The 18,973-nt window shown below is 47.7% G+C and overlaps 1 protein-coding gene across 4 annotated transcripts in view; it reads right to left on the bottom strand.

The window, feature by feature from the left end:
- SAMHD1 (SAM and HD domain containing deoxynucleoside triphosphate triphosphohydrolase 1) overlaps positions 1-18,973 on the bottom strand; it is a 1,667,622-nt gene that overhangs the window by 1,631,246 nt on the left and 17,403 nt on the right. For 2 of the 4 annotated variants that reach the window (XM_085618925.1, XM_085618921.1), the window contains exon 2: positions 6,103-6,186. The exons of the other annotated variants lie outside the window; for them this stretch is intronic. Coding sequence is in view for 1 of the 2 variants with exons in the window: in XM_085618921.1 (XP_085475047.1) it covers positions 6,103-6,186 (84 nt within the window). In the remaining variant the exon portion in view is untranslated. The remainder of the gene's footprint in view (positions 1-6,102; positions 6,187-18,973) is intronic. 4 annotated transcript variants of the gene reach the window in all.

Here is an 18,973-nt window from a genome sequence, read left to right as displayed (position 1 = left end):
TTACAGATCTCACTCCATGATAAACAGTCCAACCAGTACACCTCTTATGGAAAGTAGCGTTCTTTCATAAGTAACTTACAGATGACTAGGCAACAGATATGTGATAGCTCTGTTGGTCTCCATACTATCTAACCCTATTCTTCCTATTAGGCAGAGCTATGGAGACACTGAGGCATAAAGTTCATAAGGCTTGACTTACTGTCTTACTGAAACCTTTGGCATGGAAGACAAATCCACACTGTTGTGGAAAAGGTGGATTTATTACCCGTCTGCACTTGTAAAAACTGCTGCAGAGAGCATTCACCTTTCAGACTACTCTCAGAAATCTCACGAATGCAGGCAAAAAAGGCATCTTAAAATGGACGTCCAGTACACATCACTGGAAACATTGCCACTCCTAAGCATCCTTCTCTGTAAAAGTCACCAAGTGGTCCCCGAGGACTTCGTCAACTAATCAAGGAACCCTGGGGAGGAGGCGCAGCTGCCTCGCTCCCCACAGATCTCCATTTACACAGCATCACTTGGGGATGTAGGGAAGACAATAAGCATAAAAGTCAATGGAACGTTAATAAAAGGGCGTAGGGCTTTTCAATGAAGCTACTCGATTTATATATATCAGGTGGTCATGACAGATAATATTGCAAAAGACCAGTGGTGCTTCATGGCCTTAAGTGATGTGCAACACAAGCCACCATTTCAGGTTTCTCCGCAAACCGCACTGTGCATTCTGGGACTTGTGGTTTTGATTTCCCTATTCAAAGTGTGAGTTTAAAGGCCCTTGTCCGCCAAGAAGATGCGGGTCTCACACATGGTAGCTAAGAATAACTGGCTACTATAAACAAAATAGAACATTATTTTTAACACTACTAGGACATGCTGATGCTGCTGTGTTGTACTTCAAGTTGTTCCCACCGAAACGTGCAAGGCATGGCCAAATAAAACACCGCCAACATCAAAACGGGAGCCTCAAAAATTGTAATGGCTCGCCAGGTATTTGATCAGCTCAAGAATCTACCCCAATTGAGGCCTACGAACGTCAACTTGTGTGCATAGGGACACTCAAAGCCTCTTCAGCTCACCGGGGTGTTCACAAAAGACATCGGTCATCAAGGGATACCAGAGCAAAAGTGTATAAAAAACAAACTGGCCAAGGATTGCTATTGAGCTGCTCGAAAGCTCAAGAATTGCAGCAGTTTGCATTCCAGGTCTACACAAGTGAGCTTGACAGTTTACTGGATTAGATCACTAGTCTGTTTCAGGGCATCTGATGCTTCAAAGGGACACCAGTGCGACTTCAAGTAAACCCAATATCCCCGAGACTCAGTGAAACTTGGTAGTGCACCGAAACCCAAAGGTTGAGGAGAAACTTGCAGCTGTCAACATTATTGAAGTGATGAAGGGGCCCACTACATGGATTTTCCCCATTGTGATAACGCAGAAGCCAAAGGAACCAGCGGAAATCCGGATGTGCAGGGACTTGCACATCCCAAACGTGGCCATCCAATGACAGCAACACATCACTCCCACAGTGGATGACATTGTGGGGGAAGTGGGGATGCCTGTTGGTTCGCGAAGACTGGCCTCTGATCCAGCTACCTTCAAACACTCCAAGCCCCCTGGGTCTTGATACATTACAAAATTTTAGATTCACATGGGATTCCGCCAATGGAAGAGGCTAAACTTTGGAACCTCAAGAGCTGCCGAAGTGTTTCAATACATAGAATGAGAAGTATTGTCAGGGCTGGGAGGCGTTATCATGAGTGTTAACATTCTCGTCTATGCATCCGCCCTGGAGAACCAACATAACAGACTCTGCAAAGACGCATCAGCCCATAAAATAAATTAAAAGCAGTCACGTTTGTAGGAGAGTAGGGTCTGCTATCCTATGGTCACCCCAAATTTTTGCTTTTTGCTTCACTGGTTTTTGACATATTGAGGCTGTGGGCCTGCTAATCAGACCCCCAGCCTGCTGTTCACTCTACTAAATTGACACTATGCACTTTAGGTGCATAACCAATTGGAGATGGATCACCCTGTGAGCCCCTGTACCAGTGTACACTAGGTACCCAGGGCATTGGTGTATCTAAGGCCTACCAGGGGCTGAAGCATGTATTGTGCCACCCCTGGCCTGGCCTAGCAATTTGACACAACTGGCTGATCACTCAGCTGGGGTAAGTTGGTGTATCGACCTCTTACTTAGGTGTAGTATGCCTATACCTAACCTTAAATGGGACACATGTTAACCTATAAGTCACTCCTATGGCAGGCCTTAACAATCCTGAAGGCAGAGTGCTTGGTTTCATGTGAGATGGTGCTCTGGCATGAGCTGAGCCTGTCTGCAGTAGTCGGAACAACTTCCTTCTACCGTTTCCAGATATCGTCATACCATATACTCTTAAGTGCATTATGAACCTCGCGGTTAAATGCTATCTTTGGTTTGGCTTTATCAAAACATGTCGAGTAAGGTGTCATACGAATTGGAATACTAACCTGTTACATCCTGCTTTTCCTTCTTCTCTGTCCTTCTTCTGTGTTTGTTCTAAGCCCCTCAGCCTGTATCTGTGATGTCACCCAAGAGTTCCTTTTGTGTATGTTTGATTCTACTGCCAGTTAGATCTGAGGCTGAGCAGCAGGGCAGCTGCTCCCGGTGGGGCTTAACTGGGTTTTAAACTGGGCCTTAACTGAGCTTTAACTGGATCTTAACTGGGGCCTGTATCCTGTACATTGATTCCTGATTAATGAAAATAAACTTACATCTGGATGCAGCAACCCAAGGACCCATCATTTATTTTTATGAAATGTTACGACCCATCATTTATTTTTATGAAATGTTACACTAACCCCTCGCCAATTCTGGCGACGGGGTTAGCATTCCACCCTTCTAGAGGGACACGACATGTACAGAACCTGAAACCCGGGTAAAATCAGACATAGCCTCAGCTCCACAAAATGGACGCTGCCACCACCGACACAAGTCTGCCCTCCTGCTGCTGGGAGTCCTTCCAGCTTGGGAGACGTGGACAAAGGTTTTCCTGCCAGGGGAGGTGCGAGCACCACCCCAGACAGGATTTTGTGTATTGGTCAGGTAGGGCTTGAATAGAATCAGACATGCCTGAGGCTCACAAGGAGCCTCGGTGCATATGCCAGTTCAAACCGGTCCTGGGGCACACCAGCCCCGGACCTGGGGCGAGCAGGACAAAGGATTGGGGGTGTAACCACCCCCCTTCCTGGTCCCACCCTTAGGGAGGGACCTAGCAGGTAGTCCGGCCCCTAGAATCCGCTTAAAGGTAGGAGCTGTGTCCTAAGACTTTAGACATCCTGGAATCAACTTAACACTAAGAAGAAGACGGGAACTTCGACGTTCTGCTGCACAGAAGACTGAAGGAATTCTCCCCTATGGTCATGGAGTGACCCTCTTGCTAACGCAAGCACCAACCAGCGAATCGACGTCTGCTTTGCCGCCGCCTCCCGCCGGAGCCCGAGCCCAGAGACCGACAAGAACTGGACCTCCAGACCTCTCACAGCCCGATCCACAGTCCCTGCAAAGAAGGAACCCGTGGAGGCACCGAGACACGTGGAGCCAGCCATCTTGGAAGACACTCGACAAGCTGCAAGCGCGACAACAGAGGCTCCCTCCAAGTTGTGCTTTGGGTCCTGAGAAGCCCAACATCCGAGCAGCATCTGCACCAAAGGTGAGCCCTCCAGCATCTCCACGATCTGCGTGGGGCCCCTCTGCACTTTGCGACTCGTCGCGCCTGCCCGGTCCCTGGCCCGCTGGCTAGTGGCCATCTTGGCGACCATCTTGAAAAACTACGACGCTGGTCTGGTTGCTCCAGACTGGCCCCTGCTTCCCTCCAAAGAAGCAGCCCCTCTGACCTTGCTGGTTAGAGTAAACAGCTTTCTTCGATTCCTGCGACTCCTGCTTTTGCCAAGGCTTGTTTGCTTCTTTTGAGTCGCCGACACCGCCGACAGCGAGAGCCTGCGTGGGACAGCTCGTGAACCGACTCCTGGACGTCGTCGACCTTCAGGGACCACGTGGCTGCAAAGACAAGCTACACCTCTTCACCTGTTTGCACCCGACATCGCCTGGTACCTACCTGGTGCCACGCCGGTCACTGGCTAGTGACTGTGAACACTGTCCCCTCTGCTTACAGGTCTTCTACAACTCCGATCCATCCTTGGATCCACCGCATCTCTTCTGGACCAACCGCCTGCAGCATCTTGGTCGTCAGGCTCCATTGAACAGATAGACGAAACCCGACGCACTTCGAGCCCTATGCACCCGCTTCCTGTGGGTGAGGTAAAGCTGGCACTCCGGTGCACAAGTGTAGTGTAACATCTCTAATGTCTAGGTTTGAAGTCTTGATTTCGTAGTCTAACCAGAAGACCCTTCTAGCAGTAACTTTTGAACTTTTACGCACCCATTGAAAACCTATGGGAGCCCGCGTGTAACTTTCCTCACTGCACACGCGACCCGTGGACCTCCTGGTCACTAACTGAAGTTAGCTCCTTGTAGGCCCAGCGATTCTAGAGGCCCTAGGCCTTTTCCCTTTCCTGTTCGTGGTACTTATACCACTATTTTAGTATATGGTTTGAGTGGCCACCAGGGCCTATCCATATAAAGTGCAACTTCTGTATATTGTGATACTTTCTTGTTTAACGATTTGTGCTCCTGTGCTCACAAAGAGTCTAGGGGATACTTTGAGTAATAAATACATATATATTTTGAATATATATCTGTGTGGTGTCCTTTCATTGGTATAAAAGGGGGTTACATATGGTAAAATAGCTTGCTTTACATGCCTAAACGAGTTTAGCCTCAAAGACTGCTTAGCCTACGCTACCACTAGGGCAGCTGGTCCGAAAAGGTTGACTTACAACCACACCATAAGGGTTGCTTGGCATGGTACAAGGTGGTCACTTTAATTAGTGAACATCATATACCAGGCCAACTTCTCACAACGTTAAAAACCAATTACATTAAAAGTACATAAAGGAAGGAAAAATAATTTTAACAGAGCATTCAAAACAGACGACTAAATATCTAGCGGTTAATGCTTAAAAACACAGATTAAAAGCGGGAGACAAAAAAAATCACAGTTTGGGTGTAGCCAAAAGCTGTAGGAATAGATAGGCGGGTCTAATCTGGTTAAAAGCATACAGATAATAAAGGCCTCTAATATTTATGGCGTAGGGCAGAGAATTTTGGGCATAAAAGTACTATGTGCATGGAAGTGCAGATAGAAATATTGGCACACGTACATGGAGGTAGGGTGGATTGAAAGAACCAGACCCCTTGGCGGCCGACCTCGAATCTGGGGAACTGGGTTTGAGTCTCGGCAATGACGCCGAACATCCAGTGATTCGGTGCAAATCACTTAATCTCCCTGTGCCTAACAAAAGATGAATGTATCCTCATGTAAGGCAACTGGTGCTATGTAAAGTGCTCTGATACCCGATTCGGGTAAAGTTCACGCTATATAAAACACTTAAATAAAAAATTAAAATTATGAAAGATATTCAGTCTCAGAGATGTTAAGAGACGCCGGTGATAAGACATATCCAATAGCGATGGAGCAGGGTTTCGTGTAAAAAGAAACTTGCTCGTATGCAATTCTCTCGAAATAACCTGTAACATTATAATCAACATGTTTGGGAGTACTAATTTTGCATTACATTTTACATATTGTATCTAGGGGAAGCGTTTCTATGTATTCTACTAACAAGTAACCCGAGTGTCCTTAAAATGGCTGCCAAAAATGCAGAAACTCTTCGGCGCATGCGTCTACTACATCTACGTAGTATGACGTCTCCTGTAGCATGGTGGGAAATCTTTGCAGCTGCGCAAAAGCTTTTAATATGGCTGATCGAAAACCCTCGCATTAACGCATGCTGTGCTGAAAATAACCTATGCAAGTTTTTCTAAGCCATTAATGCAAAAGAAATATTAAGTAAATGGGTTAGAGTAGAAGTAAGTGGTAAACAGTGAATTCATTTAATTTTGTATTCTAACATGTTCTTCTCTGACTTTATTAATAGCTCGTATTTGGGCCTTGGAGGGTGACCAACGTCCCTGTCCCCTTGCAGCAACTACGCACATACCTTCTTCTTCGGAGACCAATAAAGACATTGAATGGCTGCCAACCCATGTGCCCAGCAAGGACATGGTAAGATCAACTTCTGACCCTACGAGAGGAAGACGACGAAACATTGTATTACAATTTATCGATTCACATATGAAATGCTTGTAGGAATAAAGCTTGTGGGTATTAAAATTAAGGGGCGGGGAATTAGACAAAAGAACTAAAGAAAGTTATTGCACTTAGTATGGTGTGATGTCCTCACCCCACTGCCTGGCCCAATAAAATTCAAGGGTGTACATAGAATTGAAACATTTGGGGGTGGATCATACATTTGAATTGGTATAACAGAGGTAAGTTCTAGTTAGACAGACACACTTGACGCTGATACTATGCTGAGATGCTGCCCAAATTTGCTGTAATCTGATTGAAGAATCCAACACTAGGGAAAGATCGTGGAACAACCGAGGAGGCACATCTAGGAAGGGGCCCGGACGAGCCGGAGAGAGTAGCACCAGAGAGGGGTGTAATGCTGGTGTTACACTAGGAGAGATCACCTTCCCGGTCCTGAACCTGTCCTGAATCCTTGATACTCTGATGACCAGGTCTTCACACCATTCTAGGTAAATATAGCTCTGTGGGGTTATGCTACATATTTGCTCTCTATTCTTTCTCTCCTCAGGTACTGTCATCACAAGAATTTAATTAATGTGAATTGAACTATAAGCTAACTGTTCTTCTTTTACCTGATGGAGGATTGTGGTGTATCTACTTGTATTTTGATTTGACTCACAAAATTATTAATTCAGATAAATCTTTGAAACTCCTTTTGAGTCTGTGGTTCTTTGAATAAAAATTAAATGTATTGTTATTACTATTATCATTTCCTCCCCATTCTAATCTACTACTAGATCTTTCGACAACGTACATTTAATTAGAAGACTGGGTTGCTAAGAATACTTGTATAAAGGTTCTCTACGGTAAATCAAAATTGATGACCAGCGGATATTTGCTAGCTCATTAAATGTATGAATGCATATGGGCCCAAATGAGAGTCGGTAAACTCCGCTGCATCAATAGGAGATAAGGCTCCATGCCCGGTGATAGAGCTAGATTTCATCAAGATTAGGCATTGCTTTATTTTTGTGCTTCAGACAGACTGCATTTAAAATGACGCAGATTTTGGCGCAAGCAAAATGAAAACACGAATAAGGCCTGGTCAAATGTATTCTTTTTAAGTGGCAGATTTTGGTGCATGAAAAGTGAAAACATGAATCAGCTGCTTTTAAAGGGTAACACTTTTGGTACCTACAAGTGAAAATATGAAATAAGGCCGGGTCAGAATGCTTTCAGTGATTTCATGTAAAAAAAAAACACAAACAAAAAAAATTTAAATGTGATTAATCAATATGTAATCTCACTATAGAATGCACATTAGTTTAGAAAATATATTTGTACTTTCAAAATAGCATATAATTGTACTGAATTAACATGTATTTTTAAAAGAGTAGAAATGTGCTGAAATGTGTTTTTGCACTGTAGAAAACCATGTGATTTCAGTTTGCTTTAGTGGACTCAGCTTACTGCAGTGTTTGCCCTTGAAGATTAGAATAGAAGGTGCTCCTCTTCCCTACCAACTTTCAATGAAAGGGCTTTGTTAATAAATCACGCCCTCCTGTTTCCGTCTCTTCGGCCTTCACAGTGTTGCATTTTTTTTTGTACCCTGTTTAAACAGTGGAGTGAAGAGAAACTGCAGAGCACACATTTTTCTTATAAAATGTATTTTTCTGTTTCCTCATAAATAATACTTTTTGTTACAGAAAATGTAATTGTTTTAAAATGTAAAAGGATGTGAAGTCATGTAATGAGGAACACCCCTTATTAATGACATATCCAGTCAGCCCATGGGGAGACGATGCGTCTTGAAGTTCTGATTGGACCAGCTATGAGGACCAAGCACGTGGACTTTTGCTTGAAATATAGCTTCTGTGCTGGACACAGAAACGGGGAGGAGAGAAGGAGGGGCTGCGTCTGTAGGGGCTATTTTGCAGCTCCTGAGACAGAGAGACAGACCAGCACAGCGAGGCAGAGAGAAAGAGCTGAGAGGATCAGAACAGGTTTAGATTTTAGGTGCTAAGCTTTCAATTTCATGCTTTGACAAACTGCTTTTGAAAAGATGCATTTGTCCTATGCATTTATTTCTCTTTATGGGAGATTTTTGCCATTTATTAATTATTGATTAGCCTTTCAAGACTCACTCTTTTCTTAGAAACTCTTTTAAGAGTTTTGACTGACATTTTGCGCCACATTTTCTTTTCTACATGTGATGCCTTTTTTTATGCAGACTGTAATATGTTCTGTATTAATGCCATTTTCCTAAATTCCAAATTCTGTAACCGGATTGATATTTGACTAATGAATAAAGGGTAAGAAAAACTTCACTTTTAACTTAGAAAATAAAACACTTTAAAAATACTCACAACTCTCTTTATTGGTTTAAATATTAAATGCATTTTCGATTTTTCATGTTTATGTAAAGTCTCCTGAAGGTAATATACAGTGGCAAGGGTCCAGTACCTTTACACCGGTAAATTGGAGGTAATGAGGTTTTGCATTCAGAAATTACCGTGAAATTACCGCTGCATCACCGGGACTGATTTAACCATGACATAACCACAAAATCACTTTAGTTAAAGCAAAGTTTTTCCTTTCTGCGATCACCCTCCAAATGAAGGACTGCTTAACCCAGATAGAATCCTTTTTAGAAATGCCCATAGGATCATGGGAGAGGTCTGGGCAGCACGATTCCGTAAAAGTTCTCTTTATATATGAGATGCTGCAATCTGTGGTGGAAGGACTCACGGGGACGCTCTGCTGCTGCCTTGGGCGAAACGCTGTGGAGGCTTTAACTTTTTAACTTCGGGACTGCGAGGCCCAGGGTGCATACTGGCAACTGCATCACGCACACCTGGCTCCTCTTCCCGGACACACCTCCCCTGATTGCCCCACGCCTCGCGGCCCCCGCTTCGCGGGAGCCGCTCGCAGGCGCTGCCTATTTGAACCGCTGTGGCAGGAATCTCTTTGGCTGCTGCAATCTGTGGTGGAAGGACTCACGGGGACGCTCTGCTGCTGCCTTGGGCGAAACGCTGTGGAGGCTTTAACTTTTTAACTTCGGGACTGCGAGGCCCAGGGTGCATACTGGCAACTGCATCACGCACACCTGGCTCCTCTTCCCGGACACACCTCCCCTGATTGCCCCACGCCTCGCGGCCCCCGCTTCGCGGGAGCCGCTCGCAGGCGCTGCCTATTTGAACCGCTGTGGCAGGAATCTCTTTGGCTGCTGCAATCTCTGGTGGAAGGACTCACGGGGACGCTCTGCTGCTGCCTTGGGCGAAACGCTGTGGAGGCTTTAACTTTTTAACTTCGGGACTGCGAGGCCCAGGGTGCATACTGGCAACTGCATCACGCACACCTGGCTCCTCTTCCCGGACACACCTTCCCTGATTGCCCCACGCCTCGCGGCCCCCGCTTCGCGGGAGCCGCTCGCAGGCGCTGCCTATTTGAACCGCTGTGGCAGGAATCTCTTTGGCTGCTGCAATCTGTGGTGGAAGGACTCACGGGGACGCTCTGCTGCTGTCTTGGGCGAAACGCTGTGGAGGCTTTAACTTTTTAACTTCGGGACTGCGAGGCCCAGGGTGCATACTGGCAACTGCATCACGCACACCTGGCTCCTCTTCCCGGACACACCTCCCCTGATTGCCCCACGCCTCGCGGCCCCCGCTTCGCGGGAGCCGCTCGCAGGCGCTGCCTATTTGAACCGCTGTGGCAGGAATCTCTTTGGCTGCTGCAATCTGTGGTGGAAGGACTCACGGGGACGCTCTGCTGCTGCCTTGGGCGAAACGCTGTGGAGGCTTTAACTTTTTAACTTCGGGACTGCGAGGCCCAGGGTGCATACTGGCAACTGCATCACGCACACCTGGCTCCTCTTCCCGGACACACCTCCCCTGATTGCCCCACGCCTCGCGGCCCCCGCTTCGCGGGAGCCGCTCGCAGGCGCTGCCTATTTGAACCGCTGTGGCAGGAATCTCTTTGGCTGCTGCAATCTGTGGTGGAAGGACTCACGGGGACGCTCTGCTGCTGTCTTGGGCGAAACGCTGTGGAGGCTTTAACTTTTTAACTTCGGGACTGCGAGGCCCAGGGTGCATACTGGCAACTGCATCACGCACACCTGGCTCCTCTTCCCGGACACACCTCCCCTGATTGCCCCACGCCTCGCGGCCCCCGCTTCGCGGGAGCCGCTCGCAGGTGCTGCCTATTTGAACCGCTGTGGCAGGAATCTCTTTGGCTGCTGCAATCTGTGGTGGAAGGACTCACGGGGACGCTCTGCTGCTGTCTTGGGCGAAACGCTGTGGAGGCTTTAACTTTTTAACTTCGGGACTGCGAGGCCCAGGGTGCATACTGGCAACTGCATCACGCACACCTGGCTCCTCTTCCCGGACACACCTCCCCTGATTGCCCCACGCCTCGCGGCCCCCGCTTCGCGGGAGCCGCTCGCAGGCGCTGCCTATTTGAACCGCTGTGGCAGGAATCTCTTTGGCTGCTGCAATCTGTGGTGGAAGGACTCACGGGGACGCTCTGCTGCTGTCTTGGGCGAAACGCTGTGGAGGCTTTAACTTTTTAACTTCGGGACTGCGAGGCCCTGGGTGCATACTGGCAACTGCATCACGCACACCTGGCTCCTCTTCCCGGACACACCTCCCCTGATTGCCCCACGCCTCACGGCCCCCGCTTCGCGGGAGCCGCTCGCAGGCGCTGCCTATTTGAACCGCTGTGGCAGGAATCTCTTTGGCTGCTGCAATCTGTGGTGGAAGGACTCACGGGGACGCTCTGCTGCTGTCTTGGGCGAAACGCTGTGGAGGCTTTAACTTTTTAACTTCGGGACTGCGAGGCCCAGGGTGCATACTGGCAACTGCATCACGCACACCTGGCTCCTCTTCCCGGACACACCTCCCCTGATTCCCCACGCCTCGCGGCCCCCGCTTCGCGGGAGCCGCTCGCAGGCGCTGCCTATTTGAACCGCTGTGGCAGGAATCTCTTTGGCTGCTGCAATCTGTGGTGGAAGGACTCACGGGGACGCTCTGCTGCTGTCTTGGGCGAAACGCTGTGGAGGCTTTAACTTTTTAACTTCGGGACTGCGAGGCCCAGGGTGCATACTGGCAACTGCATCACGCACACCTGGCTCCTCTTCCCGGACACACCTCCCCTGATTGCCCCACGCCTCGCGGCCCCCGCTTCGCGGGAGCCGCTCGCAGGCGCTGCCTATTTGAACCACTGTGTCAGGAATCTCTTTGGCTGCTGCAATCTGTGGTGGAAGGACTCACGGGGACGCTCTGCTGCTGTCTTGGGCGAAACGCTGTGGAGGCTTTAACTTTTTAACTTCGGGACTGCGAGGCCCAGGGTGCATACTGGCAACTGCATCACGCACACCTGGCTCCTCTTCCCGGACACACCTCCCCTGATTGCCCCACGCCTCGCGGCCCCCGCTTCGCGGGAGCCGCTCGCAGGCACTGCCTATTTGAACCGCTGTGGCAGGAATCTCTTTGGCTGCTGCAATCTGTGGTGGAAGGACTCACGGGGACGCTCTGCTGCTGCCTTGGGCGAAACGCTGTGGAGGCTTTAACTTTTTAACTTCGGGACTGCGAGGCCCAGGGTGCATACTGGCAACTGCATCACGCACACCTGGCTCCTCTTCCCGGACACACCTCCCCTGATTGCCCCACGCCTCGCGGCCCCCGCTTCGCGGGAGCCGCTCGCAGGCGCTGCCTATTTGAACCGCTGTGGCAGGAATCTCTTTGGCTGCTGCAATCTGTGGTGGAAGGACTCACGGGGACGCTCTGCTGCTGCCTTGGGCGAAACGCTGTGGAGGCTTTAACTTTTTAACTTCGGGACTGCGAGGCCCAGGGTGCATACTGGCAACTGCATCACGCACACCTGGCTCCTCTTCCCGGACACACCTCCTTCCTCATCCACCCTTCTAATATTGAGCCCCGCCCTTACGCGTTAGCGGTACGCGTGCGGGACGAGCTCGGGGCGAAGACCGGGCAAAGAGCGGGGCGTTTGTGGCCGTTCGTGGTCGAGTGTGGACGGGACGGGCCACCCCTCTGACATTATTTTTCCTCAGGGCTACTGCTGCTCAGTAGACCGCTTATGTGAGTTACCTGTTGGTTGTTTATTGTCTTTTGCGCCGCAGCATTCACGTAGCCATTGTGGTACAAATAAGTTTGTAATGTGTACAGCTCACTGAGTTCCTTGTCGTCTAGGGTCCACGATTATTGCATATCTTATTTCCCTACTTTTAGTCTTTCCTCCCTTGAAGATGGCTTCTTTAAGATCAGGTAGGAAGATTATGCAGGGAAATATGGGGGGTTGCATCTCTGGGACCCTAGATAATTTTATTACTAGAGCTGCCCGGGTTCTTGAACAGGAAATCTCTCTAACGGAAAAGCGATTGTCTTTGGAAATATCAGCCAAGAGATCGTCACTAGGCAACATTATGTTAGCCACATCTCCTGAATGCAGGATTGAACCTGTAGCCTCTGACATGTTGTATACCAATGAGTGTGGGCCACCGAACCCTTTCACACATAGTACATCGGCTGACCTACCTGGTATCGCTAACATTACTGAAGGTAATGGCCTACTCGCTACTCCTAATGTAACCCACACCCCCTTTCCATCCGAGAAGCCTCGGTTAGCCACCTTGCCATTGGCAAATAAGCATAAGCCGACCATTAGGAAAAGGAAGCAAGCAGGAGCACCACCTAGGAGCAAACGTAGTAAAATCTCCCATAAACTCCAGCTTGCAAAAGGTTGTCCTGATCCCCCTACTGACCTATCCTGTTGTACAATTCCTGTTGTCGAGAGTTCCTTATCTTCCCCCTGTCCTGACACATTACCCAAGTCCAATCCTCAGCCTACTTGCTCTCTTGAACCCATTGAACAATTGCTCAAGTCCTTCTTCTTACCTCTTTATGAGAGAGTGAAGAAACTTTCCACTACCATTGGGAAATTAGAGAGTTTGGTTCTAACAAACAAGTCGCATTTGGAGAAAATCATCAAGTCCCATGCGGACCCCAAGCTTCCAACTTATTCTGACGGTTCTGCTCAAATGGGCCTAGCCCCAATTGACCCTACCTCCACGGCTGAAGCCTCCCCTCCTTCACCAAACCATAACGAACCAACTGCGGTAGCAACCCATTTATCCACCACTGCTATCCCGCCCACCCAATCAGCTAGTAATTATGCAACTAGTAAAAGTAAGGATAACAATGTCACCAGACAGTCTCTCTCCTTGGGTGAAGACTCACCTTCAATTCTTCCTTGCATCAACCTTCCTGAAGAGTCCTTACCCTACACTGTCACCTTGATAGGAGTTCCTAGGCTTCCCCTGGATAAGTTAGAGACACACATCGAGTTGAAGAACAAAGTTATACACTGGTTAAATAATAACAGACCTCTTCCACCAAGAACAAGTGCAGAAATGTTGACAGTACGTAGGGTGGGCTGGGTGGGTACCAGGGTTAAAAATGTGGAGGGTGACTGTGTTATTATTAACTTTCGAAATCCTAAAGTGGTGAATCACATCTGTTCCTTGCCTAACACCGTGAGCGTCTCTGGAATTTGTTCTGTGGGCCTTTCTTATTTCTATCCCTGTGACTCCCGTATCATACCAAGTGTAACGTCTACTAGGTGGGAAAGGGTGACTAGGGGTTATAGATGTCTGCCAAGATCGCCTTCCCATCTGCCCTTGTTTAACCACTTCGCACCGTTAAATTCCATGGAAGGGGTTGACTGACGACCAACTTCTACAACCCTTATGGGTCACGCATATTCGACCTCTGCGGGCCCCAACTGGTGTTCTAGTGCGGGGCAGGCTGCCTGGGGTGGGTACGGGGAGGCCTCTTGGGGCTTGGATGTTTCCCACACCACCCATGCCAGTGTTCCTCATAATATATCTTGTAGCAATATTGACTGCTTATCTCCAGACCTGGATTGTCGGAATATTCCCCAGGCCAATGATTTTGTCACCCCCAACTCCCCCCGTCTAGAGTCGGTGACCAGTATTGCTACTCTGCCCCCAAATAGCTCACCGTCTATATTACTATCTGCCCCCAGCTTACCTGATTTCGTGGGTGGGGGCAACGATTCTACTGAACCTCACTATGTTGTCCCGGATCCCTTACTTAAGATTGCCTCCTGGAACATTGCTGGTCTAAAGGGACGAACATCCTCAGATGATTGGATAGATTTCATAGATAACTATGATATCTTATTATTCCAAGAGAGTTGGGCCCCTGAACCGATATTCCGAGAAGGCTTTCTTAATTTTTTCAAACCAGCAAAGAAGGGCACTAAGGGCAGAGCCTCTGGGGGCTTAGTAATCTGGGTTAAACAGTCCATTAGTTATCCACCAGTGGAAATTATGGTTAATAACCCCGATCTGTTGGGAATTAAGCTAACTAAGGAGAAACAGCGGGAAATTATTGTTATCAACATTTATGTTCGAGGACTCCCCGGCGGGCGTAGTCCGGCTATTTTAGAGGAGCTGGACACTTATCTTGACTTTATTGGGAGGGATAAATTTATACTTATCGGGGGGGGATCTAAATTGCACTTTTGAACCCCTGCTAAGTAATGATGAGGACTTGGGGTCCGAGGAGGATGCTATGTGGAACATTCCATCCCTGTCACTAACTAAAATCAAAAAGGCCACTGAAGCGGCCCTGCATTGGGCAGGGCTGTGCTTGGAGTGGGGCCTGAGAGCGGCCAATGGCCGCACACCATCTGACAAGGCTGGCAACTCCACTTTTGATAATGGGGTCAGCCAAAGTAGAATTGACTACTTTTTGGTTAAAATGGAGTATTGGTCGCTCTTGGAAGATATGGCCGTAATGGACCGTCCCGAGAGTGATCATAACCCCCTGTCTCTAAGCATAAAACTCCCTGGTGGATCTGATAAATCCCCTGCAGCCTCGTGTATCACCGCCGAGGCTGTCTTAACCAATGATAGAACAAGGTTGAAATGGAGTAGGGTCCTGGGGGACCCATCCATACTTAATGGCATATCATCGGAAGTGACATCTACCTTGATTGCCATAGCGAAACTACCTTCGAGTGAGGATGTTATCCACCAGATTACAGATTTACACGAGCAGTGTTTTCTCAAATTAAAGACCCACCTTACCTTACCACCTAAGTCAGGAAAATTACAAACTCTCAGTCCCTCTAGGAACTGGTATAATAAAAAATGTAGGGAAGCCCATAGTGAGTTAATCAAAGCTATAAAGTCCCGGGTGACCCCTGACATCAAAATGGCTCGCCAACGGTACAAAAAGGTCCAGTGGGAGGCGAAGAGGGAATGGGATGAAGCCCACTGGTTAAAATTACTTGAGGCTTGCCATACGTCTAATCAGACCAAGTTCTGGGAAGCTGTGAAATGGGGCAGAAACCCGGATTCGCAAACACCTGCAAACCATGTATCAGTAGAAGCTTGGATGGATTTTTATTCAACCCAGTTTAGGGACCCAGACTCTAATCCCCCTGATGAACAAGGGATCTATGCGCCATTACCGCCCCCCCCCTGCCACCCCTTGGTGTTCACAAACGATGACACTAAAATTGCACTTTGCTCGGTTCAAGCTGGGAAAGCTCCTGGGATGGACTGCATCCCAGCAGATTTATTTAAATTTGATCCCCTTCTTTGGATTCCTTATGTTACCCAGCTTGCAAATGCTATTGCTAAGGGGGCTAGGATCTCTGAGTCTTGGATGGGGGCGGAAATTCTTCCAATTTTCAAAAAGGGGGACCGTTCGGCTCCCGGAAATTACCGCCCCATCAGTCTCATTGATTCCCTCCAAAAAATAATAGCCAGGATGGTCCTCACAAGGGTACAGGGGTGGATGGAGTCGGAGAACATTCTTTCTCCGATGCAGGCTGGCTTTAGATCTGGCACTAGCACCATTTACCAGGTTTTCAGATTTATTCTGATATACTGGAAGGTGGTGCTGCTGGGCGGCGGGTCCATCTACGCCGCCTTTGTGGACCTAAAGTCGGCCTTTGATCTGGTGCCCAGGGCAAAATTGTGGGTTGTCCTGGGCTCCTTAGGAATCCCACAAGAACTCCTTGAGCTCTTGATGAGACTACATGAGGGTAATTTTGCGAGGGTAAGGTGGGGAGGTCAAGGGCAGGTGACGGACAGTTTTCCCGTAACACGGGGTGTCCGACAGGGGTGCGTTTTAGCACCGACCCTTTTTTTTTAAATATTTATTGACCAGGTGGTGAAGTTTTTTTCGGATACTCCTACTGACGCACCGACCCTGGGTGGGACTAAATTCCCCCTGCTCATTTTTGCAGATGATACATTAATCTTATCTAAGACGCGTAAGGGCCTCCAAACGGCCTTAAATAAATTTGAGAATTTTTGTAAACAATATGATCTGCAAATAAATGTGAGCAAGACCAAATTCATGGTTTTATCCAAAAATCGCTCTACAAAGAGCTATGTAAGCATGAATGGTGTGGGCCTGGAACAGGTGGAAGTTATGACCTATCTTGGAGTAACTTTAGACTCTCGGTTAAGCTGGAAGCCCCAGATTGACATTCTCCGCTTAAAATTTGCACGCCTCATGGGCTGCCTGATCCAGGAGCAAAAAATGTCGTTCACCAAAAGGGTAACACCGGCACTTAAAATTTATAACGCAAAAATTTGTTCGCCTATTTTATATGGGGCTGACCTTTGGGGTTTCCTGGACCTATCCCCTCTGGCAACAGTCCAAAACAAATTCTTGCGCAACTTGGTAGGACTTCCGCAATCCACGCCAATAAAACCTCTTTTTTTGGATATGGGTTGCAAATCCATTAAAGAGTTGGCACGGTATCGGCTGGTTGCCCTATGGAGACGGATCTGGACTTCGCCGGATCTAAGTCTCTTTGCTACTGAACTTGCGGAAGTGAGATCAATCCTGGGTTCTAGCAATATTCCCTGGTTTCGTGAGGTGAAAAAGATATTGGATGAAATGGGTCTTATCCATTTGTGGGATTCTCCGGGGAGTTCTGTTTTTCCTTCCAAACAAGCCTTCAAGTTACTGTACTGGGCATCAGTTAGACACCAATCTGTCGTGTGCTCAAACGGCGCCTCTCTCACTGGCAGATTCCTGGTGCATAAATTAGATCCCTTTCTAGAAAACTATTGGGATGTTATCACCAAGAGTCTGGACAAAAAATTATATCACCAGTTCAGAGTAGGTTGTTTACCAGTAAGATCCTTCTCTAAAAATTGGGTTGGTAGCTCGAATGAGCACTGCCCCTGGTGCATTGATCAAAAAGAAAGTGTGGGTCACTTCTTCTTTGCCTGTCCTGCTCATTATGCACCAAGAAATAAATGGATTAGGCCAATTTTCCAACGGATGAATATTAGAGGAAGCACAGAGGCTTTGTGGGCCTTAAGAACCAATACCTCAGAACTGGTCGTAAATGGGGTAGCAAAGTATTTAGGGTGGGCCTGGGCTATTAGAGCCAGATATTTTTAATTATTATGGTCCTTTTCTTTTCTTTTTATTATTGGGTTTTTACTTATTCATACTGTGTCTTTAAATACTGTTTAATCTCTTCTTAAAGCGTACCTCTTGTTAAGCACAAATATGATGTTTTAAACACCTGTTTGCACAATTGATTATTGTAATATTTATATGTAATTGTCTTTTATGATTCAAAAATCGAAATAAAGACGTATGAAACTGAGATTCATGGTATATGGTCAGCTTTATCTAGCAGCAGATAGTCCTGTAGGATTGGTCCATTTAAATGTAAAACCTCCTTTGGTAAGACAGACTACTACAGAAGAAGTGGGCGCACACAAATGAGGTCAGAAATTAAGGCCATTTCTAGATCCTCGTGGATGATCTCACCTGGGGTACTGTGAGAAGTTGGCCTGGTATATGCTGTTCACTAGTTCTAGTGACCACCTTGTACCATGCCAAGCAACCCTTATGGTGTGGTTGTAAGTCAACCTTTTCGGACTAGCTGCCCTAGTGGTAGCGTAGGCTAAGCAGTCTTTGAGGCTAAACTCGTGAAGCGTGTTAAGCAAGCTGTTTTACCAATAGTAACCCCCTTTTATACCAATGAAAGGACACCACACAGATATATATTCAAAATATATATGTATTTATTTCTCAAAGTAACCCCTAGTCTCTTTATGAGCACAGGAGCACAAATCGTCAAACAAGATTATCACAGAATACACAGAAGTTGCACTTTATATGGATAGGCCCTGGTGGCCACTCGAACCATATACTAAAATAGTGGTATAAGTACCACGAACAGAAAAGGGAAAAGGCCTAGGGCCTCTAGAATCGCTGGGCCTACAAGGAGCTAACGTCAGTTAGTGACCAGGAGGTCCACGGGTGGCGTGTGCAGAGCAAATAGTCACACGCGTGCTCCCATAGGTTTCAATGGGTGCGTAAAAAGTACAAAGTTACTGCAAAAGGAATCTTCCGGATGACCTAGGAACTTAAGATTTGGAACACAGGCACTAGAGATGTAATACTACACTTGGGCACAGGTGTGCCAGCTTTACCTCACCCACAGGAAGCGGGTGCATAGGCCTCGAAGTGCGTCGGGTTTCTTCTATCTGTTCCGTGGGGCCTGTAGACAAAAGTGCTGCAGGCGGTCGGTCGGGAAGAGATGCAGTGGATCCAAGAGTGGATCGGAGATGTTGAAGACCTGTAAGCAGAGGGGACAGTGTTCACAGTCACTAGCCAGTGACCAGCGTGGCACCAGGTGGGTACCAGGCGATGTCGGGTGCAAACAGGAAGGAAGGTGTAGCTTGACTCTGC

The sequence above is a fragment of the Triturus cristatus genome, chromosome 7 (assembly GCF_964204655.1).
Source record: "Triturus cristatus chromosome 7, aTriCri1.1, whole genome shotgun sequence".
Lineage (NCBI taxonomy): Eukaryota > Metazoa > Chordata > Amphibia > Caudata > Salamandridae > Triturus > Triturus cristatus.
Note: the sequence above shows the minus strand (reverse complement) of the source record. Positions and strands in the feature narration are given on the sequence as shown.